The 26,388-nt window shown below is 40.0% G+C and overlaps 1 protein-coding gene across 1 annotated transcript in view; it reads right to left on the bottom strand.

Annotated features, from left to right (window-relative positions):
• The window catches only part of PRKN (parkin RBR E3 ubiquitin protein ligase), a gene marked incomplete at its 5' end in the record, with an annotated part of 628,924 nt that overhangs the window by 12,199 nt on the left and 590,337 nt on the right, over nt 1-26,388 (bottom strand). The window contains 1 exon segment of the mRNA XM_082305465.1: nt 4,607-4,693. Within this exon segment, the coding sequence (XP_082161591.1) occupies nt 4,607-4,693 (87 nt within the window).

The raw sequence follows: 26,388 nt of genomic DNA, 5'->3' as shown, positions 1-26,388 counted from the left end.
GAAGGTAACACCAGAGAAATGGGTGTTATCAGAATGTTTGCATAACCATTATTTTAACTATATGTAATTTGCACTGTAAGTCCTAGTGTTATTGTAAATGGACTAAAAATAATTCTTTGATTAGCTTTCTAAGACTTTGATAAGACTAACAATAACTTTTTTACTTTGCATATACAATGAATCTGGTCTGAAATGAACACCTTTAGCAGGTAATGAGATTTTCAATGTAATAAAATGGCGAAAATTCACACAACCCATTCTGTAACCTGTGCACAAGAAATTGGTAACAATTTTTAGCTGCACCAGCAGCTAAAGATATATGCTTAGTGATGGATTTTGCTGGATTGCATGGTTTGCAGGGCCAGGGTTGCCAGAATTACCTGGAATTAAGGCTTGGACTAAGACTGGATATAGCCTGACAGGATTTTTAAGGAGCTTGTGTTGGAGTGTGGAGCAGAAGAGACCACAGGGCAAGCTTTAATACTTAAGCCATAGTGGACATTTTATCTAGGCTTAGGTTTACAGCTGTTGCTGGCCTAGGGTTAATAGTGGAGTTTGTTCAAATGAGATGAACTAGATTTATGTCTGGGTCCTACAAAGACTGCCAGAGTGGGTTTGTGTGATGATGAATTAGACATCAGATGTTCTTTTAGGCTCAAGCCTTTGAATACAGGTTATTGGAGGGATGTGTGTACAGCTGTACTATAAAAATCTATCATGATGTTTAATTTATTCTCTTTACTAAATTCACAGCAACCTCTGAAAAAGCAAACTTCCTAAAAAGCTGTTACCTTTTTGTAATTACACATTCATTGGCTTGGCAGGACAAGATAATCAGCAGCTAAAACCATCTTGCGTAAAGTTTGTCCATAGAACCATCTCCAAAACATACTTTTTATAACCCATTTCATTCAGTTTGTGTCATTTTTTTCAAACATTTATGTCTTTGTGCCCCACATTTTATTCACTTATTTACATATGCACCATTTTTAGGTCTGTGTCATTGCTATTGCTATTACAGTTTACCTTGCAGGTGTCTTATCAACATGCCCAGGACCAAAACAGTCCTGGGAGATACTCTGTACATGTTCAAATCTAATATGTGGTCACTTTTTATTGTCCAGTTGCTAGTGAGCAAGAAGGTGTGTTACTTATCCTGGTAAAAAGCAAACTGTCTAGAAAGGTTTCGTGCTAGGAAAGCTAGGGTAATTTTAGGCTGGGGATTTATAGAAGAAGCTGTTTACGGCTAGATTCCCCATCAGCATAGACTCTCTATGGGTGAGGTTAAAAGGGGCCAGGAAGCTCGGTTTTGTGGTGTACATAGCAGGGACTATGTGGTTATTTCTAAACCTAAATCTGTCTGGAGTCACCTTTACTGTGTCATTGATTCCATCAGGCACACTGTGTCTTTTAATCCATCAAATATGATTACTTCTCTCATCCCAAACTTCAAACAGTTCCAAGAGGCTGCAATGGTTCTAAAAGAAAGCTTGTCAACTGAAGTTGCCACAGATACATTTCATTTTCCCTGAAATTATGTAACTTACACACTAAGGTGGGAAATAATCAGCCCTGCACCAGTAAATGCTTAAGATGAGCTTTCAGTGGCCTATCAGGGTTAAAATGGACATTTCAATAGAAAGAGGACATTTTATCCATCCCGATGGAGAGCATGCAGTATCTGTGCATAGATCTGAAAGACTGTGATATACCAGTATTTAAAGCTAGGCTACTCTCTGCATGCCTGCTGCTGAGTTTGCCTTTTCTACCCCAAACAGCAAGCAATGCCTTCTAGCTTCCCACCATTATAAGGTTCAGCGCCCTTTATTTCAAATAACCTTAAACACCACATGTGGCACCTGCTTTGTCCCTCTTGTGCTCAGCAGCCGCAGTTGCCCTCTTCCTTCCTCCTGCCAACTGACTCCATTCCCCCTTCCCTGCTCCCCTCCCTCCTTGACAGTCCCACCAGCTCCACTCCCCCCTCTTGACCTCAGGCTTCCTCCTTACTCCTTCTGACTTCTGGCCCAGCACAGGGCCCTTTCACCACTACCATTTCTGCTTCCTGGACCCTCCTTGTTGTCCCATGTCATCTCACAGGCTTGCTTGCTTTCTTCTCTCTTCCTTCTCCTCTTTCTGGAGCTTCCACTGATCTCTGAAAGCTCTTGGCTTTCATGGACACTTGAATGCCTCTGTGTCAGTTTCTACCTCTCTTTTGGAGGCACCTCCTTCTCCAAGGCTTCCCAAATTGGTGTCAGGCCCTGAGGGTACCACCAGACCTTGCTGTTCCAGCCCAGTCCCCTGGGAATCCCCCCACCCCACCCACCACCCAGGACCCCACGTCAGCCCCTGGGGCTGTCAGCCCCTGCCCCAGCAACACAGCAGCAGGGCTGGTCTCCAGCACCCCACAGCCCTGCCCTGCGGGAGTTGTTACAGTAAGATCTGTTTCCAAAATAAATTATATGGAAAGGATCTGGACAGGAGTCAAACTGCAGGAGCTGAAGACAACCCTGGAAGTGTATTATTCCTACCTATATCCCCCACAAATGTTTTGTATGTCTTGTACGAGAGTGTTGCATGGAGGATAGCTTTGTAGTGATGCTATTCGATGAAACCAACATCTCACCAGCACCTGGGCTTGCCTTGTTCCGGCTACCTCTCGGTTTGCTCGCCTGGTTACAGAAAGTGAGGGAAAACATTCCTTCAGTGGGACATCACCACCTTGTGGAGAAGTTTAATTAGTGCAGCTCTCTTATTTTTTAGAGGAAAAGGCGGCTGACCAAAGTCAGGTAACTTCAGTTCAAGTTGGGTAGTCTATGGTCTTGTCTATACTGGGGAGATGATTTGCATAGCTGCAAGAATTATTCTGGTACTACCATTTAGCTATTCTGGAACAGCTCTTTGAGAGTACAGGAAATTTTTCAGGAAGAGCAGAAACGTTCACATTACACTGAAACAGCAAAAGTAGTCAGCTTTCCTAAGTTAACAGGTCTAATTGGGTGCAATTCATGTGCTGAGATACTGGACCAGGTGGACGAAGTGCTCCTATTATCATCAGGAGAAGCTGAGGCAATATGCAAATATTTAAAATAAACCACTTCTTTCTATGGTATTCTGATTTTCCCTTGCACACCTTTATTTCCGTGCCCTAGAGCATGAAAATTATACAGACTCTGGCTTCCACAGAGCCAACATTGTTGAACTCATTTGTAAGGTGCCATGATGACTTTCAGTACTCTAGGCAAAACTCTAGGCATAAATAACTTAATGGATATAGGGCTCACTGTTCATGTTGAGATGTATTCAAGTTCTAGCTTTATTTAATTCAGGTAAGACATCGACCCTTGGTCTCTTACTTTACTAGGCTATTGGATACTTTAAGTATCTCTCAATGTCTCTCTTGAAGGTGTTTTGTTTTTACATAAATGTGAATGGGAGCTACTGCAAACAAAAGGAGATTATTCTTCATAGAGGGTAGTTCAGCTGCAAATCTCCTTGTGTATATATGGCTTCAAAAAAGGAGGTTGCACAAATTTATGGAATAAAAATTTGCTGATAGCTGATAAACACAAAATACCACATCTGAATCACAAATCCCTAGAGGCTGGGAAAGTAGATGGATTTTGGGTCTCATACAGTACACATGCTCCAGTCTACGTTCAAATAGTGAGAGGCCCCCAAAGCCAGCCTCAGACAGAGCCTGCCCGCAGGCACTGACAGGAGCTGGGCATGCCTCGCTGAGAGCTGGCCGGATGCAAGTCCCCATCAGCACCTGCCCGCAATCCTGCATCTGCCATGTTGGACTGCATGCGGGCTCAGGCTTCGAGTCTCCTCTTTGCATCAAACATGCCAGACATCTGAATACCAGTTTTCTGCTTCCTAGGAGCGCACCCTGGGCATCAAGCTGTGAGATATTTAGGGGATATCTCTCCTGCTCTTTGCGCGTTCTCTCTCTTTTTTTTTTTTTTTTTTGTTTTTTTTTTTTTTTTTTTAAATTGGAAAGACTGTGATTTATTTGCCATGGAGAGCAGGGAAACTTGAACCTCAAACAAAGAGAAATGTGAGGAGAGAAAAACTATTTCCTGATCAGGTCTATAGCTACAATAGCTACAAAATTATAGAGCAGCCTAGAATAATTATCATCTAACAGCTTCCAGCCTAGGCAATCCATTTTTTATTTCTCCAAGCTAAATCATAAATTATCAACAGCATTTTCTGCATAGGCTGTATGAAAACCCTGTTACTCAGTCCAAACCCACATGATTTCCTGATTAGCGCACTGAAAATAAGCTGAAAGGCAGCAAGACTACACAAAGTCTTTCAAAAGTTTTCACATTGCATAGAGACAACCCCAAAAGCCCACTGGGAAGGCCTTTTCTTTATCAGCTGGTGGCAGAGCCCTGTGTGTTCCTGACAGAACTCAGCTACTCTGTTCATCAGAGCAACTGAAATCCACCGCAAAGCCAATTCGTCAACTCCGACGGCTGGAGCAATTCAGCATGAACATAATTGCTTTTACTTAGAATTATAATTAGGACCCATTTGACAAATGTTGCTCTAGCTGGGCCAGGGATAATGATCAAGATGTAATGAGTTGTGGGATCTCTACCTTCTGGGCCATGGCTCCCTGTGTGCTGAGGAGAGAGCTGCATTCCCCTTCATGGTATTCTTCTTTACAGTCACGGCAGAACACAAACTGGAAAACAAACCAAAACGCAGAAGTCATAAAAACACATTAGGGATATGGACAGCAGGTTACAGTCATGAAGAGTCATACAGCAGATGATCTCTTGCCCTTCTCATCCCATTAAATTCCCATAATCCTCCTAATTGTGCATCTTATTATCCACTCTGATCATTAACATGACAATTTTGCTGTTATTATTATACATTTCATCGGTAAAGTAACATAAATGCCATTATTAAAAATGAGATTTTGCTACATGGTCCATTTAGGGACACAAAGTCATAGTAGATACTTCTGGTTGTGTTTCTCCTACAGTGAAATCTCTTTATATAAGAACAGCACTGGATGAAGCAAGCAGTTCTGCTTTATAGTGTTTACTAATGGAAATAGTCTATTCATAGTTCTGAATCAAATGCATTCTCTATGGAAAACTATTGCTGACCTTACTAGGGGATGATCACTTTATATAGGTCATATGAAATACAATTTTCTAGAAAATGATATCCTTGGAATGGACTTCTATAGAATGGTTTAAAAAAAATCCATAGAAAGAACACAGTGATAGGTTAGTTAACATGGGTTTTAAGGGACTAACTCCAGACCCTTATTGCATTTCTAGCAATTGTTCTGGTTTCATCCCCCTTAAACAGAGGGACCTGGACAGGCTGGATCGTTGGGCCAGGGCCAACTGTATGACATTCAACAAGGCTCAGTGCCGGGTCCTGCACTTGGGTCACAACAACGCCATGCAACGCTACAGACTTGGGGAGGAGCGGCTGGAGAGCTGCCTGGCAGAAAAGGACCTGGGGGTGTTGGTTGACAGCCGCCTGAACATGAGCCAGCAGTGTGCTCAGGTGGCCAAGAGGGCCAATGGCATCCTGGCTTGTATCAGGAATAGTGTGGCCAGCAGGACCAGGGAGGTGATAGTGCCCCTGTACTCGGCACTGCTGAGGCCACACCTCGAGTACTGTGTTCAGTTTTGGGCCCCTCACTCCAAAAAGGACATCGAGGTGCTGGAGCGTGTCCAAAGAAGGGCAACGAAGCTGGTGAAGGGTCTAGAGCACAAGTCTTGTGAGGAGCGGCTGAGGGAGCTGGGGTTGTTTAGCCTGGAGAAGAGGAGGCTGAGGGGAGACCTTATTGCTCTCTACAACTACCTGAAAGGAGGTTGTAGCGAGGTGGGGGTCGGCCTCTTCTCCCTAGTAACAAGCGATAGGACGAGAGGAAACGGCCTCAAGCTGCGCCAGGGGAGGTTTAGGTTGGATATTAGGAAAAATTTCTTCACTGAAAGGGTAGTCAGGCATTGGAACAGGCTGCCCAGGGAAGTGGTTGAGTCTCCAACCCTGGAGGTATTTAAAAGACGGGTAGACGAGGTGCTTGAGGACATGGTTTAGTGGTGGACTTGGCAGTGCTAGGTTAACGGTTGGACTTGATGATCTTAAGGGTCTTTTCCAACCTTAACGATTCTATGATTCTATGAAATTACATTGTTCTTTACATAAGGCTTCATTCAAAAGTAATGTCTTTTGCAGATGAGTAAAACAATTTTCCCTACCTCAGTCTGAGCTGCCTCTGCCACCTGAACTGGTTCACATGTATCAAGTTTGATGCCTTTTATTTAAACTCTAAAATGCAGATATCTGTCTTGACATGTGTCCAAATCTTTGACCTAACAATGCTGCATTAAATTCTGTGTCCTTGCAGGTAAGGGGAAAAGTCAATAATGTAAAATGGCCCTCTCTTATGCTTTTTTAAAGCTATGCTGTCTTGATGCAACTCCAGACTCCAAAAGATCTCTCAGCGGTAAGCCATTCTGACTGGCATTATAAGCAAGACTGATAAAACAGCCTTGATTTTTAGATACAGAGCTGCATTCACATGTAATGAATAAAGGATATCAGGAGGACATGACACTAGAACATTTGTCTGCCACGAATTCCAGCTTTTGCAATTTCATTTTCAACTCTTTGAAGCTTTATTGTCACTTTTCTAAGAAGCACTGAAAATCATATATCATTGTCATGCTAAAGAAACTGCACTTTTATGAAAAGAAGCGTTGTGCAAGTCCAAAAGGGTTGATCCTGTTATTCAGAGAGTCAGGGAAATTTGGAGTGGAGGAATGGAGCAAGTGTTCTAACTTCCAGAGATATCGAACCTAATCACTTGTTTGCTTTCTTGTCACTTCTCTCCATTACTTTGTCAATGATTTAAAATGTTTTATTTTACTTCAGCTGACACTGATTTGTTAATTCACTTGCGCTTGTTAGCAAACAGCTTAACAATGGAGGCACTTTTGCAAGATATGTTGTATGAGAGGCTGCATTATTGTAATAGAGCATCATTTAAATACAACAACAATTTGCACTGCATTAGTGGTCAAAAGTTTCAGCCGCGTGGAACACTGCTCAAACACATATAGAGAGGTAGTCTCTGTCTGGATGCCTAATATCTCAAAAACTTGTTATCCCTTAACAATTAAGGTTATGCCAGGTTTAACTGCATTTCCTACTGTGTCCCCTATTATCTTTTTCCTTTGTGACTTTATTTCCTTATGAACACATTTGGCTGAAAACATTTGTCTGAAAGGGTTTTGTATACACTTGCTTTATCACTGTCTTATCACACAATGCCTCAGCTTGCTTTCCTCACTCCAGTCTCTCTCACTTTTCCCATGCAGCTGCAATTTTAAACCTTTCATAAACATTGAAAAGGGGGAAATACTGAAGAAAGAAAAAAAAACAGGACACATATTTTGCAAAGACATTCCGGCTGCCTTACAGTGTAGTTTATGTGGCATTGCTATGTATTATCATAATAAAATCCATAAACTCATGTCATATTATTTAAAGATGTGAAATGCATTTTCTCATTATAGAGAATGAGAAATGGCCACTTTTTATACTTACCTTTAAAATAAAAAATCCTCAGCACCAATGTCACCAATGTTTTCCCCATAGGCTTGCTGTACTGGAAACATGCATAAGAGTATAACTGGGCCTTTCACTAACAATTGTATATCCTGCAAGTAAGTCCATGAGTGAGCCTGTCACATCCTTGTAATGAAACGAAGCCTAATTTTTTTTTTTTTGGTGAGACAGGATACTCTTTTCACATCTTATTAGATAATGGATGAGATATAAAATCAGTTCTGTGGCAAAAGAACACCCCAGAGGCTGATCGGTTTGTCAGAATACATAGGCATCTCCCAACAGAAATGTATTAAGCACTCCCTTTTTATGGCAAAGCATGCACCATAAAGAAAAGGCACGTCACTTACAACAAAGAGCAGTTTGTGATAATTTTATTCTTTTTTTACATTCGGACATGAAAAATATAATAAAGTCTCAGTACCAAAATACAGCAACTGCAAAAATGCTGTCAGTTAACTTGTATTTTGTGGCTTCATTAATATTAATAGTTATTTTGCCCTTGGAAAGAATAGGATTTAAGTTGTTCAGTCAGGGTTTAACACTTTTGCATAAATTTAATATTAGTAAGTGTTTAAAATTACTGTAAGTAGTGTAATTATTAACAATAGTCACACTTTCTTTCCCTTCATTTGCCAAAAAAAGACTGGCAGATTACAGTGATAATATAAACAGCATATAAACTTCCTATGTCTTTGTGTATTTAGCACTTACTGTTGTTACCTCTGAAAGATTCTTCAGCTGGAAAGCAACCAACACAAGGAATAAATCCCAAAGGTCCCAAACCTACCCTCTAGGTTTATATATTAAAAAGAGGATTAGCAGCGAAATCCCCAAAGCACTTAAGGGATTTAGGCACTGGAAATTAATATAACCTCTGTGTGTGCTATTACAGGCTTTTGAATATCTGTAAAAATGTATGAGATAGGCCTAAGCAGCAATCCCGAATCCAAGTGACCTCAGAATAGGAGGTATTAAAAAGCTCAACAGGGATCCAGATCCTGTTTTTAAAATCCCCCTATCTTTATCATTCAGACAAAAGGTAAAATCAGACCAAACTCTGGTCAGCTCTATGGAATTCAAACACCACAGATGACATCTGCAGTGCCAAGAGTAATGCTGAATAAAAACTAAGATGGTGAAACCAAGCCGGAGTCTCGGTTATTCCTGACTGGCCCATTCATAGTGTTTTAAGTGTTTTAAGTTTGGAAGTGGGAGCAGAATGTAGCTCTTTTTTTGGATGAAAGGAAAACGAGTTTGTCATTTACATGCTATGCTGGTTGGTTTTTTGAAAACAAGATTTTGCCATTTCCTTTTTCACAACATTTCAAAGATCTGCTTTCCCTTGGATTAAGCACCACAGTTCTCATTCTCTCTTTTGCCTACTGCAAATGCCTTTTCTTTGATCTCTGATAAGATCTCCCTATAGCGCTTATAAAATATTACTGTTAAAATTGTTTTTCTTCCAACTTCAGTACAATACTCCCATTCTTGAATCCCTACACAAAGCTTTAAGTTTGAGCTCCCTACTGTTATTTTAAAGTTACTCCTCAACTCAGATATTCCTGTGCTTTTTCACCTTTACCTCCTCCCATGTGTTTACACAGCAGAATGAAGGCAAGGTTGCAGTGAGGTAGTCAGAGCCAAGGTTTAATCTGCAGCACCGTAGGTGCACTGCTAGGGACTGTGAGCTAACAACTCAAGCACATACCCAGATTTCTTACCAGGCTTCTGCAATCCATGTTGAAATCTGGACTGCCACGTCTTCACTCCTACAGTTATCACTACTAGCTAGACTGCAGACAGACTATGTATGATACATGGTTTGGCCAAAGTGTATCTTCCAAAACAGACATTCACATCCAGATTAAAGACATCAGGTGAGGAAAGATGCACTCTTACCTCTGGTACAGTGTTTTAATGGCCATTCATACTGCATCATCTGATAGCGATGAGACAATGCTGCTGCACACACCCTAACCATGTCAGTTGCAACCCAGTCACCTAAAGCCTTTTATTGATATATTATGGTGATTTCCTTATCAGAATATTCTGTAGTTTGAAGTCTTACCAAAAAAAAAAAAAGAAATTGGTTTTGTGCAATTACTTTTTCTTATCAAACTTGCAATCTCATCATAGAACAAAATCAGTTTCTTCTGATATGACCTGTTGTCATTGAGAATATATTGACTAGCAATCTTACCAAAATTGTTTTGTGTTCTCTGTTCTTCTACCTTTTTTTCTTTGATCTTCCCTCATTCAGTGCTAGCTGTCTGGACCCATCGCTACAGATGGGAATCATGAAAATTAAAGCTACTGAATGAAGGCAGGATCAACATCTCCATCAACACTGGAGCTTTCTGCCAGTAGTGCAAAACAAGTATGCAAGAGATGCAAAGGTTCCTCAAAACCATGACTATATGAACAAAGAAAAATCACAGATCTTCTCACCTTTCATTTAAAATGCAGGGCTTACAAGTTTTATCTTGCTTCCTCAGGCAAAGAAGTGCTTCAAGAAATCAACCTTCCACACCTCTACTCACTCTTTCCTCTAAAATCAAGTCCAAAACCAAATGAAGAGAGTACTACATTATAATCATAATTCATGCTAAGGGTGGAATAAGCCACAGTTGACAGGTGTTAATTTTATTATTTAATGAGCTGCCAGAAAATGCATTTTAAGTGCTATTGTAATGTGAGAAGGCTATAGTATATTCTAAAGAGAATACAAGGGAAACCAAGTATAATCTAAGATATATATGGACCTAGATAGATTTATTTTTATGTCTTCAAAAACAGTTTGGTTATATATAACACATCAAAGCAAAATAATGTAGCATTCTAAGATACTTGCACGGCTTTGATCACCAGAGCATCGGAGCATCTTGGAATTGTAAGTGAACCTCTCTCACCGTACTCCTGTGAAGCAGCAAAGTACTACTACTTCTGTAGTTAGTGACTAGAGCCTAATTCATAGACATCCTTGGCCACAGATCCCTAAAATTTGTGGATCTTAATTAAGTTCATGTGGAAACCTGAATGCCATTGAGGATCCACACCAGACAGACTTGTCCACGATCACATAGGAGCACTGTAAGGGAGAAGATTTACAGTTTTTAAACACTGGACTCCCTGCTAATCATCTCAGATCATTCCTCAAAAGAATGACACCTTGGTTTCATAAGGTCAAAACTCAGCCTGATAAAGATAATCAGTAAAGTATTTCCATGCTTTCTTTTTCAGTAAATGAAAATATGATGGGGGAGTGCAAATAAGTAGTCACCAATCACACAGAAGCTCCTACAAGTTCCAGCCAGCAAAGGTTTCTATTGTATACAACAAATCTATAGTTGTTTGGGTTTTTTTATCAGACTAGCAGGATTTTTCAACTATATTTTTTTACGTGTAGATTGTTTTATTAAATAGTAACATGAATAAAACACTGGAAAGGCAAAGAATTCCTTCTCTTCACCTGACAACATGATCACCTGGCCAAAAAACCCCTTGAAAATTTAAAATATTATAAGGCATCAAGTTTCAATCTAAATGAGCTTTTGTAGTCAAACTGTAGGCTGCTGATTAGAGCAAGGATTTATAGTGAAAATATGAGCATGCCTTAAGGGAAATCAAAGCTATCAGAGAGTGATGTATAGAATGGCACTGCCCATAATACCCATAATACCCTCTACAGTGTTTCTGCTTAGAAAAATGTAGCTTCCAACTGAACTTTTCAAAGTATAAATTATAATGTTATAGTGAGTGATACATACCTACAGATTTTTTTTTTTTTTTTAAAGAAAAGCCCCCAGACCCCAAATTTCAATGGAAAAGTTTTTACCATATAGCCTTTTGAGTAATAGAGCAGTCTGATTCTTGGCTTGAGTTCAAACCTCCATAAACACAGACTAAGCACTTTTTACTTTGAAACTAGGTGCTTTGTTACTTGTTTCCACCCCAAGTCAATTAAACACACCCCTCACTCTTCCCCCAGGTGTCACAGTCTTTGTCATGCTACTGCTGTGAACCACACATCTTGGGTATTGGACTGACTTTGCCTCTGGCACTTTGTTATATCCAGCACCAAATGTGAGACCATCAGCCACATGCCCTGTCTTTTGGTATTTCTTGTGCTTACAGCAAGAACCTTTAAAAGCAGAATATTTACCATCTGCAGTAGGTATGTTTACTTAGGATTTGTGGCTTTGCCAATTGTCAGTTATAGAAAAACCTGCAAATACTACAATGAAGATAAATGCCACAGTAGAAAAAGTATTCATTTTTAATGACACCGGTTTTATCAGATATAATGCAATTGCAAAGTAGTACTTACAGAGCAATTTTGGTCTTTTTCCTTATAATAAAGTACACACATTTACTATGCATATTGCATCTAAAATCAAACTTTTGTGAGGAGCATGACAATCTGTCAAAACATAGTGTCAAAAATATAGCTGCAGTCTCTGTACAGCTTTTGCAATCTAAGGGCAATTTGCCATCAATACTGTAAGAGGCAATTTTCTGTAAACATTAAAAGCTTTAAGTGTAGGACTGCATCAAAATGGCTTCGAGATTTCAATGTTTTTCTTTTGAATCTGAAAGTGAAAGTCTCCCTCCTGACTTCTACAAAACAACCCACAGGCTCATTCCCCAAGATCTAGATGATGGCATGTGCATCCCAGGGCTCTTCAGTGAGTGCTGATGCATTTGTGTCTGCTGACAAACAGACTGTCCTGGGGCTTGCCTTGCATCAGGTGGCATTAACCTAAAAGATGGATCAGTAAAATGGACAGCAGAAGCTCAGAGAACCTGTCCTAGACCTCCCTAAATCTCCTGTTTGCTGATTTATGTGGATGGGCGATCTTACTACTTCTTTCCACCCCCTTCTGAATTGCCTTGTGGTCCAAGTGCTGCAAGGCATAGAACAGAAGAAAGAAGCTGAGACGAACCCAGGTGCTTCTCTCAGATGAAACTACTTCAGGCCCCTGTGGGAGAAGGGATAATGCTCTTTCCAGATTCCTCTACCCCATACCTACACACAAGGGTATTGCACAATCTTGCTCTTAGCATGTTAGGTGGGAGGTGAGACTTACTAGCCCATTCCAGAAGATAAGAATGAAAAGTCTATAAAGCAGAGTTAGTAACAAGATTGTGTAGCATATTGAAAGTATGAAAACCGGTTATTTATTGTGCTATTATGTATGCATAACAGAGTCAGCTCTTGTTATCACTGATGAAACCCATCTGATAGCTGACTACTCATGCAAACATGAGTTCAAACACTGCAAAATTTTCAAAGTGGACCATGGTTTTGGTTGTCTAAACAGGCATATCTGGCCCTGGCAGAGTTGCACATTTTTTACTGGGAGCAGAGCAATCCTGTGCCCTGGAGCCCTGGGATGAGATGCCCAGACTGATGCCAACCAAGCTGCCTCTGGAAAAGGAAGCCAAACAAGCTCAAAGTAGGCAGCTGCCTACGGCAGCAGGTCGCTGAACGCAGCAAGACTTTCATGTCCCTGTGGCTTACCTCACCTGTGCCAGAGCTGCGGACAGCAAGCAGAGAGAGCAAAGCTTCTAGCTTGTCATGCTACCGGGACTATGACAAGTCCTCACATGTTAAACATCACGACTTTGAGGAGTTCTTCCTAGCCCCAGAAATAGCTACTGCCACGGACTCTAACCCCTCCTTCAGGACCAGCTGTCACAGCCAGGCATCTTCCTCCACTCTTAATTCCTGCGTACCCGCTTTTCCTCTCTGCCTTCTCATTTCTATACAGCAGTAGTCTAGCCCCTTTCCTTCTGCAGGTGGCAAAACTGAATTTTACTTGCAGCTTACACTGCTGAGAAGCTTTCAGGTAGCCCTGCTGGAAGTCTTCCAGTCATCTCAGTAATCTATAGCTAATGCAGGTATAGCACATTTGGGACCGGGGCTACTGTCTCTGCATGGTGCTGTATTATGCTGGGTAGACGTTTCAGCACTGCTTGGAGCTAGCTTGGGGATACAGAACTACAGAGATGCCTTACTTCACTGTGGAGTACAGACATGACCAAGAAATTTAATTCAGCATTAGGTTCTTGCTGGCACCACTGGAGAGAAAAAACAATTGTGTATTGACTTAATTCTGTTCCCATTTAAGTAACTTTAGTAAGTGGTACAGACACCTAACCACATCTATCTAGTGTATAATTTTGAGCAATTTTATGGCTGGATGACTAACAAAATGCAAAGTGGATGCAGGTAAATCTAAGATTTCTACAAATGATTTCAATAATAAATTACATGGTATTTATATGAGGAAACATTGAAAAAAAAATCAATATTATTGCCACTTTATCATTTAATGGAATATATTAGAAACTAAATGCAAGGGATAAGGGGATTAGTCATTTATGAATATAGGGAACATTTTTAAAGCATGTATCTAAACAGTGATTTTTTAAAAAACTTTTCAGAATCTAGTGGATATTATTCTCTATATTTTGCATATCTCACAAAAGAATGTATCAGTTACTACTGATAAAAAGAAAAAAAGAGAACTAAACCTCTAAATTTGAGAAAGTGTGAGACAAAGCATTTTATAACAAGTATAACAGCATATCTTTTGAAAATAATCTTCCTGCAGAAGATGGATCACTTTACATGTGTGATGTCAAAAGTTGATTTTTTTCAGCTAAGTGCCTGGAAGCTACATTAAAATATCACTTCTCGCAAGTTTGAAAAAGATGTTTTGTTGTTGAATGCATATATCAGTTCACAAGGAATGTCAGGAGGAATGAATTTTTACTGCCTGTGGCTTTAGCTCCTGCTCCAGCAGCTTTGGAGTTCAATTAATATGCCCTTAAACAGTACGACAAACCTATTTCCATATGATAATACTGCTGCTATGCATGCATGCCCTGGGCATTTGAGCATCTAGCTGCACATTTATATGTGCAAACAGACCTGGAAATCTGATGGATTCATTAACGTGGTTCTTGAAATGAGCTACTGAACACTCAGGCTGAGAAGCTGATGAGAGTTAAGCAATTACCCAGTGCCTAATTGACACTGAATTGCAACAGAAATCAAGCCACTCGCTTCCTGAATGTTTTTTTAAATATCGCTAACATAACCAAGGCACCCCACATAAGAACTTTTATTCCGTGCCATTCGAACCGTGTTCCTGTAACCATGTGCAAGAAACACATTTTGTTCATCTCCTGGTTGCTGGAATTCCATCTACATTAAAAAAAGCCCACCCAGCAATATTACAAACTTTCCAGAAGATGGCAGCAGTGACACAGGAATCAACACAGGCAGGCTTTGCTGAGCTTTTGCAATTGAAGGAGTCTAACAAAATCGTAGTCAACAGCTAAGATCCAGTCCAGGGTTACTAACAGCTGATACATGCAAAACCAGTCCTGACAAGACAGTCTCATAAAGACGAAATGGTATTCAGATGCACTGAAACACATAAAAAGGAGCAAGGGGTGCTCCTTGTTTCAAGGGCATTGCATCTTACTTCTCTTGAATCCGGTAACAGCTGAAGCCCTGTAAAAAGAACATCCTTCTACATATGACCATCTAGTAAATAAAATAGCATAAATAATGTATCTCGGATAACTATGGTGCTGTTTTCAGTGTTTTATTGGGTTCGTGCTGTCTCCTATGTGTAGCACTTGCTTTTTTAACTATAAACACACATTTAGTCTATATGCTAGGGAGAGCAATGAACAGATTCCTGTCAGTCAGTCTCTTCTAAGGAAACACCTAGCTTCTGCACAAGGGTCCAGTGAACGTGCCTTTCCTCTTAGTGACCAGATTAAGCAAGGCATTAGGGTATTTCTCTGAGATAAATTCTTTTTTTTTTTTTTGGGGGGGGGGGGAGGCGGGGGAGGAGGGGAAGGAATGATCTTAAGCCTCTATTCTGCTTCAAGTTTATGTTTGTCTTAGGACGAAGTGAATCCTTTAAAATTAGGGAATAAGTAATCTACAATCATCAAATCCAATCCATATTCTCTTCAAAGACCAGCACCATTCAGTTCAACGATTGCTTGGTTCAAATTCCAAGCGTGAATAGTACTTCACTGCAAAAAAAATGTTGCATTAGATGATTCTAATTAGAGGTGTTTCTAAGCCTGAATATTGACACTTAACAACACTGAGAAACTTTGGGCAAATTTCAAAAACAGACGAAAACTTAGTGTTAAGCCTCAGTCTAAAATTAGATGTAGCCAGAACTCAGAACTCCATCAGCTCCAAGCTCTGAAGCTTGGATCTGCAGACTCAGGATCTGCAATTCCAAGTCATCTGAAAGGGGAATAAACTAAAATAAAAATTGTTTAGCAGAGAAGTGAGAAAGAAATTGCAAGAATTTTTGAAAACCTTCATATCTGGTTCTCCTGAATGGGGCATCACCTTTGCAAAATGTTCTATAAACACTGCTGGAGAAAGCATTGGAATAATAACAAAAAGATCACGCTTCATCTTTCAAGGAAGAAAAGCAGGTGCTTCCTGAGGAACACAAGTCTGATCAAAAATCAGTGATAGCTGGGCTGGTTCGTGCCAGGAGTACCCTGTCACAACCCAGAGCTCCCATTAAGGATCCCTCAATTTCTATACCTTCTTTTCAGTGCAAAGGCTAGTTGTGTGGTTTCAAGTAATTTTCTTCTGAAACAAGAATGTTTTTCAAAACTTACACAGTTTGTGCTAATTGCATTCACAGAGTATATACCTAGTCAATAATGTGACTTCTTGTCTGACCTTTCAGACTGATCCTTTTCTGGTTTGTTGATCCTAGACATTTTCTGTAAAGTAGTTCTACAAACTAGCAAAAAATGATCCCTGAATTGTGAGCTCAGAACATTAGCTGGTTTACAGGAAATGCGAACAATTTGGCACTTGTCTTGGCACTGTTTTGATGAACACACAATAAACATTTTAGCAAAAGAAACTCCATATTCAGATTCTGAACACATATACATGTGTATAAACCCAACAAATATTGTCCTGTATCAGCATATACTGACAGGTAGCAAGATCCCTGCCTACAAAAAATATGTTCCATAAATCTTTCATGTTTATAAATAATAATTTTACAACTCAGCAATTTTCTTACTCTTCTTTGGATTTCTGACAGATGTACAAATCACGCAACGTGCACTATATTTCTCTCATTGCCTGAGAGGCAACACAGCAGGGCATGAGCAATCTAGAAGTTTTCAGGATTGCGTTGATGACAATTCCTTGACACAAGTGATGGAGGAGCCAACAAGGGACATGGTCTGCTGTACCTCATACTTCCATCAAGGAAGAACTGCCTGGAGATGTGAAGACTGGAGGCAGCCTAAGCTGCAGTGGCCATGAATTGATGGAGTTCAGGATCCTGAGAGGAAGGAACAAGGCAAAAAACAGGCCCACAATCCTGGACTTCACGAGAACAGACTTTGGCTTGTTCAGGGACCTGCTTTGAAGAATCCCATGGGAGCTGGCCCTGGAGAAAATGGGGGTCCAGGACAGTGGTTGATGTTCAAGGATCACCTCTTCCAAGCTCAGCAATGGTCCAACCTGACCATCAGGAAGTCAATAAAAAGTAGTAGGAGACCTGTATGATGGACAAGGAGCTCCTGACTAAACTCAAACATAAAAATGAAGCATGCAAGAGGTGGGAGCAGGGATCCAGGAGGAATATAGAGACACTATCCAAATGTGCAGGGATGAGGTTAGGAAAGCCAAAACCCGCCTGGAGTTGAATCTGGTAAGGGACACAAAAGGCATCAAGGACTTCTACAAGTACATCAGCAACAAAAGTAAGACCAAGGAAAGTGTGGGCCTGCTGCTGAATGGGGCAGGGGATCTGGTGGCAAAGGACATGGAAAAGGCCAAGGTACTCAATGTCTTCTTCACCTCAGTCTTTACTGGCAAGACTTCCCTTCAGGAATCCCAGGTTTTCCAAATCCACCAAAGGGGAAGTCTGGAGAAAGAAAGACTTGGTCTTGCTGAAGAAGCATCAGGTTAGTGAATATTTAATCAAACTGGACATCCACAAGTCTATAGGCCCTGGTGGGATGCACCCAGGAGTGCTGAGGGAGCTGGTTGATATCATTACAAGGTCGCTCTTGATTACCTTTGAGTTGTTCTGGCAACTAGGAGAGGATCCTGAGGACTGGAAGAAACCCAATGTCACTTCTGTATTCAAGAAGGGCAAGAAGGAGGATCCATGGAACTACAGGCCAGTCAGCCTCAGCTTGGTTGTGTGGGAAGCTGATGGAGCAACTAATCCTGGAAACCATTTCCAGACATATTCAGGACAAGAAGGTGATTGGGAGTAGTCAGCATAGATTTGTGAAGGGGAAGTCATGCCTGACTAAACTGATAATCTACAACAAGGTGACTGGCTTAGATGGACAAAGGGAGAGCAGTAGATATTGTTTATCAGACATTGAACACAGACACGGGTTGCCCAGAGAAGTTGTGGAGTCCCCATCCTTGGAGACATTCAAAATCTCACTTGACCTGACCTGAGAACCTGCTCCACCTGACCCTGCTTTGAGCAGGGGTTGACTTGGACTAGATGATCTCCAGGCATCCCTCCCAACTCCAGTGATTTGGTGCTTCTGTTTTCCCGTTGCTTAGTGAAAACTGCAAAAAGTGACTACCACATTTTTACCAGGTATGAATCTGTGCAACATTGTATTTATCTTTTATTTTGGCATATTATTTATTAAGGCCTGATTCTGCATGATCCTGAGAATCCTTTGTGTATGTCAACATTAGTGGGTTAATGTGCTGCAAAGGTTCTTCTCAGGTGCAAATATGCCCAGGGTCTATACTTAGGAGTCACTTTCTGCCTGCTTTTACCAAGGATGAAGTCACGCAACAAGGCACCATCAAAGGCATGTTACTTCCAGTGTAGACGCAAGGTCCTCCTCCAGCTGTTTGCTCTCTATACATCCATGGGATTTATCAGTAAAGACAAGAAAATCTTGGATGACTGAATAGAAATCTTCCTCACACACATAGGTATAGATGTACAGTGCATTCCTAGGACCCACAATTAGCAAAAATTTCACTGCTAGTAAACATATGATATGGAACTATAGTCTGGATGGCACAACAGATTACACTAAACTAAAGCTCAGATGTTCACCCTTTTCTCAGCACAGTCAGCAAAGCAGACACAACCCTTAAATCCCAAGGAAACATATCTGTACATGCACGGGCACAGAAGGACCGCTCCAAGTTGGAACTTCTGCACAACATGGGAGTAGACAAGACCTTTGTATAAAAAAAGGTTATGTTTGACTAAAACACATCCATGAATCAGTCTTGGTTCAAAAGATCCACTGCAAGAAGACAAGTCAAACACAGTGTATCTGAGTACCAGTGCTGGCAGGAGCAAAGGCTGCTTGACTTCTCAGAAAAGCGTGATGCAGTCCCTCCAAGTACCACTAGGAGACCCCTGCACTTACCGACATGTCTTGTTTTCAGAAGAACTCTGAACTGGCACATCCTTTTTAAAGTTTCTGGAATTAATGACTGCAGCGCAAATTATCGACTTCTTTAGAATAAGCATGCATGGCTGATGAATGCCTCATTTATTTAAAGCTTCTAAGAAACCAATGTGGTAGGGCTTATTGTTTGTTTTTAATAAGAAAGGGAGTTCAAGAATTCATCTTATGTGATAATTAGGTTGTGTTCTGATGATCTGATTATATGTGAAATTTCTTGCTATCGTGGCCAGATCCTGGGCTCATGGAAATGGGCATGACTCCATTTTCTCCAGTGGAGCTACAATAATTAACAGCTGCTTAGGATCAGGGCCTACCTGCCTGTTTCTGACATCTAGAATATGAATTCAATATTGCTGTATGGCATCAAGAGTCACTAGACAAGCACAGCACACACCTAAATATTTGTCATTTGAGACATTCTGCTGCAATAATGCACCTCCTCCTGGGCCTCCCCTCTCTCATTACTCTTCCTATGCATTCCACCTAAATTATTTTTTTCTTTCCATTTCTCTGGCTACATTTACATCTTGACTCTCTTCATTGCTTTCGTGAAACAAAATACAAGCTCCTCTCTATCTTTTTTAAAAAAGCCCTTTTTTTCATGCCTTTAAAACCCTATTGTCTTAAAAGAAAGTGATCAAAATGTCTCTTCTTTTTTGCTCCCTCTCTCCCAATACCTTCACTTTTCTTTTGTTCATACCTGGAAGCATTACTCTTCTCACTTTGCTCCTGAACATAGGAAGAGCCTCATAATCACTGTTAGAACTGAATAAAAGCAATAATACACTTATAACAATGCTAACAACATCACTATATCATCACCAGTAAGAACAATACTACTGTCTAACACAAGGTGTATCATCTCTTCCTCTCATCCCCTTCCCTGCTCTCAAAAGGCTCGGAAGCAGCCACACCTGGAAGCCTTCCAGCTATGAAGCCATGTGACTTTGGAGTGCTCTTGGGGTAGGAACAAAAAGGTACCTGTTTGGAGACATTCACCTTTTGTACCTCCCGAGGTATCCTTAAGGCATTCTATGCAAATGAGTCAATGGTAAGTAGGGTAGCATGAGCTAAATTCTGTATTCAGGGCCTGCATAAAAAGCAGATAATTAATCGGGGGGGGGGGGGGGGGGGAGGAAACTTTGCTTTTTTCTGTATATTATTCAGATAAAACCGAGCCTGAGGAAATTACTAGCGTGTATCTAATCCCCACTACTTGAGCATACATGCTTGTGGTTCTATTCTGTTGTTAATCATGATATTTTGGCCTTTTTTTTGGTTCTGTTTTTGCATAAATCAAAGAAGAAAGAAACATACCAATTGGTCACTGATAAATAGCAAAGTATCATTTGCCTTGAAATAACTATTATCTGGTGGAAAATGTTACATTTTTTCTCTTTTCCCCTCAAAATTCAACTCCTTGCTACTGGGAATTTAATGCAAAGAAAAAAAGAAAATAGCTACTGTTAGTGTATGACCCCACTGTATTTTTGTTCTTCTGCTTCAAAGGCAACCTGCCAGCTCACACAGAAAACAAAGAAAGGTTACTTTTGCAAACTGTATTAAAAGCACTCAACAATAATGGCCCCAAACCACTACAGCTCCTAGTTGTCTTATTGCAGTATTTGGGGGCTATTACTGTAGCTTTTCATTAAATAAGGATCATTAGCAAACCTTGTTTTGAGTCTTATGTTGTGTTACCTTTATGTAGCATGTTTACTGCAACTATGTGCCACAACAGCGCGCCACAAGCTCCTTCTGACTTCAGCCTGATTTTTGGATACACAGGAGGTCAGAATTTTTCTATAAGCAGTGAAACAAAAAGAGGCAAAGCATGCCTACTTGCACTGAAGTGGCAAAATCACATTTGTCAAATAGAGATGGACTTTAATTTGCCCCTGTAAGTTGTGATATGTGTTATTTTCCCACTGGAGAATCAACTGTGCATCACTTTTCTCAGCTGCTATATGAGAAAATTGTAGTTCATGAAAACCTGGTAGGGATTAATGGGAAAAGGATACAATTTGACTTACAGTTCAAGTTATCTCTATTTTCCATTAACAGAAAGTGTTATGTTTTCAAATTAAATACGGTCCCAAGCTGCAAAATTCAAGGTTTGTATCAATATTTTGTTTGATCTCATGTTCAAGGAACAAGTTGGAAATGAATACCATGCTTAGGCTCAGGTCATTTTATATAGCCTTTGCTTGTGGATTCTAGCACTCGAGGAGTCAGTGTCCAGTTCCAGGAATTTGGTAAACGCTCATCACTTGTTAAAATAAGATTAGAAAGTCAGAAGTAACAACTGTTTGCTCTAGCTTCTCTGCCATCTTGGGTGCTTGAAGTAACTACCTAGCCATCTGCTCAGTACACACACACACAAACAGAATTACATGACAGCACCTTTTCTTGATGAATCACATACAAGCTTCCAAAGGGATAACTTTACAAGATGCAAACCCATGATTTCCTATATTTATAACAATGTATATGCCACCTCAACTAGTAATATGCCAATAGATATAAGAAAATAATTGCCCTTGAAGTCAAGGAATAATGTATACATTTGCTATTTTTTTAAAATCCTCCATTTAAAGAAAAGGAGTTTCTCTGATTTTTGACAGATGCCACTGTTGCTATAGGATCCAATTAGTTTTCATCTTGTATAATGACGGCTAAGGATATATACTCATAGCATTACACAAGGAATTAAGATGTATAATTCTTACTGAGAGTGATGTCTAATGCCTGAGAGTAGCAGGCTAGACATTACGTCCCCATTAAGAATGAGCTTAAGTTAAACCTTTTGAATAGTCTCACTGAAATGGATCTCAAGTATAAGCAGATGCTCAAGTAAAATTTTGCATTAGATCTTTACTCCTAGTTCACAGCATATTTATTTAATTCATGTGATTACTTGCATGAGGCCTTCCCAATATGTAGGTTTTTTACACCTGATAATCGACAAGTTAACATACAGCCAGTCTTTGTAAATCTTGTTTCATTAACGTCTTCTCTACTGAATTTTTTTCTTAAACCAGAAAATAATTTGAAATATTGGTGGTGTTCTTGCTGTTGCTATTGGGCCATCTCAGCCCACTAGCAGCTCTGCACTCCACATCTGTCCACACTGCTACAGGTTTTCAACGGAAACTAGTGTTATGCCTATCCCTTTCTTGACTTTGGTCTAAGTGCCTTCCCATTATACACATACGATATATGACGGATGTGCATCTTAGCACTGAACTGTAGACAATGGGAGAGCTATAAACATATAAATGTAGCATTTCTGTTAAGACCCTGACAGTAAGCTTGTCCATCAGCCACAGAAACTGTAAGGCTTAACAAGACGTGTGGTACTCTGAGATAACGCATGCCTTGCGGGTGTTGTGAAGTATGAGGCAGAGGCAAATGCTTTTAGTGACCTGCCAGTGTTATCTTACAGTAGCATACACACCTTGTAATATCCTACGAAATTATAAAATAGCCCCAAACTCACAGAAAATTAATTTTTTTTTAATTTAACAACTAAACAAAAGAAATGAGGTGCATAACAATTAAATGGCCAGTAAAGAGCAAATAGCTTCTGAAATGTTTCATTTCTGGACTGCTGAGGAGAATAATAGGCAGGGTCACAGGTGAATGAAATAAAATGTCACGTATATTCTTCATGCTATTCAAGCATAGCAATTTCCCCAAAAGGTTCTTCATTAAAACAAAAATGAAATAATGGAAGAGATAGTTTGGAAAGATTTTTTCTTTTCTTGTGCACCTTAATATTTCTCAAGACACATTCCTACTTATAATTCTGACTGGCATTTGGAATGCCATAGTTACTCTACTGGATTTAATTAATGCAGATATCTGTACCTAGAATAATCCAATGTTTCCAATAATCCATATATCAAACAAAATTTAGTGGGTTCAAGTTTTCTAGAAAATATGGAATCCTTTTCTAAAGGATTCCTACAAACCAATAATCATCACTATTCAAGTCTTAAACAACTGTAAGTAATTTATCAATTTGCTCTGAAATCTTGCAACCCTGCACAATGTTTAGCAAGTATCAGGGACTACTCCAGATTTACAGCGATTTGCCTTTTGTATTTGTGACAAAAAGCCTGTTCATGGGATTAAATACTAAGAGATATTAAAACAGCAAGTTCCACTTCTCTCTTGCAGCAACCTTTCAGAAATGCTGTTAACAAAATTTCTCAACCATATGCTTTGAAAACAGAAAATCCTTCCTAATTTTGTTGGATAATCAATTACAGATAAAATAGATGGGAACCTTTTGTCCAGACCACCACAATGAACAGCCAATGCCTGGCCTCTTTGTCCTATCTGTAAATAAATATTGTTTTTGGCTGGCATAGCTGTCCAAATATTGATTGCAATTCAACTTTTAAAAATATCTCACCAGACAACTTGTCTTAATGTCCTCTTAAAGCAGTGGGTTCCATATTAGTGAAGTACTTCACATTCAAGAGAGACTTTCTCTTGCTTTTTCTGTGAGTAACAGTCATTTAAAATTCATATGCCAGACTAAAATGCAGCTTTGATCCAAAGGCACATGAATGAATGAATACCTCAACATTCAAACAGCACAAAAGCAAGACTGCACATAGTAAGAATTTCTTAAAATGTTATTTTAGCCGTAAGGATACATTATAAATCCACCCCTGATATTTATGCAGTTATTTCGTATGATATTATTTATTCCATAGTATATTTGCTGAAAAGCAGTATCTCGTTCAAGGGCAAGATCTCTGGAGACACGTAATATCTTTTACTGGACCAGTTTGTACAGCTAGAATACTGAGCAGGGCTTTGGGATATATACAGTCGTCTTCAGTTTGATCCAAACCCAAACACTTCTCCCTTTTAGGACTTCCCCAGAATGCAAGACGTTAAGAAAGCTTTTCTATGAGCATTAGCAATGAAGAAGACAGTTTTGCAGACATTTGTATAATGAGTTTGAGAGACGATGTGGATTTGCTGATGTTTAATCAGGTTTGAGCTCATAATGCAGCTCAGGATATCTGAAAGGTCTCTCTTTCTCTCTTTGCTATCCCACTACCTATTAATGAAATTTGTGGAAATATATGTGGTAACATATGGTTAAATTTGGCCCCACGGGTTACCAAGTTACTACAGGGGTGTGAAAGATCAGCAAAGACACAGAAGTAGTGCTACTGCATGAGACTTATTTCTGTACAAAATCAGGATAAAAAAATGTGAGCTCATCTCACACTCTCTGACAGGCAAAGTCTGCTGATAAAGAGGCAACGGGAACGTGGAGCAGATACACAGTGATGAACACAGGGTAAGGACTTACAGAGTAGAGAACAGAGTGACACGTCCCATTGTTAAATCTGCTCCTCTTTGTGCTCTCTATATCATTTTCTTTCATGCTCCTGTAACTCTCTATCCTTTTTTCTGCTGTATGTTCTGAAAGGCAGAGAGATATCTTTTAAAGGCCCTCAATAGGTTTGTGGTAACCTATTTTATGTGATCATTAGCCTTCATTATGTTTCCATCATCTGATTTTCGCATTACTTAGCTTCATTTTTTGCTCTCTGTGACTCTGAAAGAAGAAATGCACCTACATCCAGGTTAGCTTTTTGTATGCTAAACCCAAACATTTTCAACAGATTACTCTAAAGGTGGTTTTTTTCCTTCTTTTTTTTTCCCCCCATGGAAAGAAAACCTCATATTTTCCAACATTTTAGTGCTTAAATATTTGAAACTTGTTATCATTTGGGTTGTTCTGCTTTATTCCTGTTTTTCAAGAGCAATTATAGCCTGAGGCGCAGGGCACAATAGAGGTTACCGCGTTTTTGATGCAGTGGAACTGGTGCCTTATGTAACAAGACCATCCCCTCCCAGGCTTTGCTTCACTTTGTTTACCCCAGCAATACAATCCAGCGTCTGATTTGCTTTCAGCACTCCAGCTGTATTTTAGTCCAAAGGCTTTAGGGACTTTTCTATAAACAACTCCTAAATCTCTCTCCCATTAAATAATCCCCATTCTGTTCTGGGAAGGATTTTTTTTTTTCTGTGAGTGCTGATTAGCAAGGTAGCCGAGGAGTTGTTGTTTCCTTTCAACCTTCCTACCGATTCATTCGAAGTAAGACAACGCGGTACTTGTGACATCACAGCTATTTCCAAGACAGAGAATTTTCATGTCCTAAACAAACGTGAGCTTGTGGACAAAAGCCATCAAGAAAAAGCCAGTTATAAAGAAGAAAATAAAAAATAAGCTCTTAGTTGTGCCATTACTAACTAGTGGTAAGCCGTGAATCATCTGTGTCTATATAACACTATGAGAGCTCATAACTTATGTAGCCTCTCCTCCAGAGATGACAAAACAATAACATTTTAAAGGTATTTGGTTTATGGTTTCTTGATTGATCAGGCTGTGATCTGATATACTACTCCACTGACTACAGCAGAGGGCATTGGCAAGTGTACACAATATGGGGGCAAACAGATTGACACATCAAACATATCCCATTTACCATGCACGTAAAATGCATAGCAAATAAATATTTAAGGACAGAGCTTTTGAACTGTTGCCATATTATGCGTGCAACAGAGGGTACAAACACGTGCTTTGTTTGCAGTTGACTCTGTAGTCGCTACAATATCGTGGTTTTGTTAAAGTTCGGAATGGAGAAAAGGAAAGCTGCATTTTGCCTTGTCATGGCTGCTGCCCTCTGGGTCCTGTTGTGCACTCCCAGGGGAGCAGAAGCTTGCTTGATCCCCCGACGCGTATGGATGCCGGGGAGGCTGCGGGAGTACAGAGTGGGACAGGGAGTGGGACCTGGCAGCTGGGGCATCAGTACGGAGTGGGACTCTTCCAGGGGGCACAAGGGACTTGCTTGAAGAAGGGTGCAAACCCACAGCTGAGTCTTCATAGAAAGGAGATGAGTTCTTAAAAATCTGCAGGGCTCTTTGAGAAGTTTGTTGCAGCCTATGAAGCCACTAATAGTTGATGGGCTGGAAAGCAATATGGAAGTAATGGCACATTTGTAATGACATACTGAAGAATTTATCTTTTCCGAGACATTTTTATTTAATATGTCTTGGCCACCAGCTTTTCTCTGTTTAAAATTATTACTTCATTCTAGTTCAGTATATGGGATATAAATGTGTATATGTAGACAATGTACACACGTGTGTGGAGAGAGAGAGTAGATGTAGTATCTGGTTCGGTATGTTTTTAATAAAATCTACCTCCAGAGATGGAAAATTCTTTCCTGTTTTTCAGCATGCTTATTTTTAAGA

Source organism: Platalea leucorodia, assembly GCF_965183815.1.
Source record: "Platalea leucorodia genome assembly, chromosome: 3".
Taxonomy (NCBI): Eukaryota; Metazoa; Chordata; class Aves; order Pelecaniformes; family Threskiornithidae; genus Platalea; species Platalea leucorodia.
Note: the sequence above shows the minus strand (reverse complement) of the source record. Positions and strands in the feature narration are given on the sequence as shown.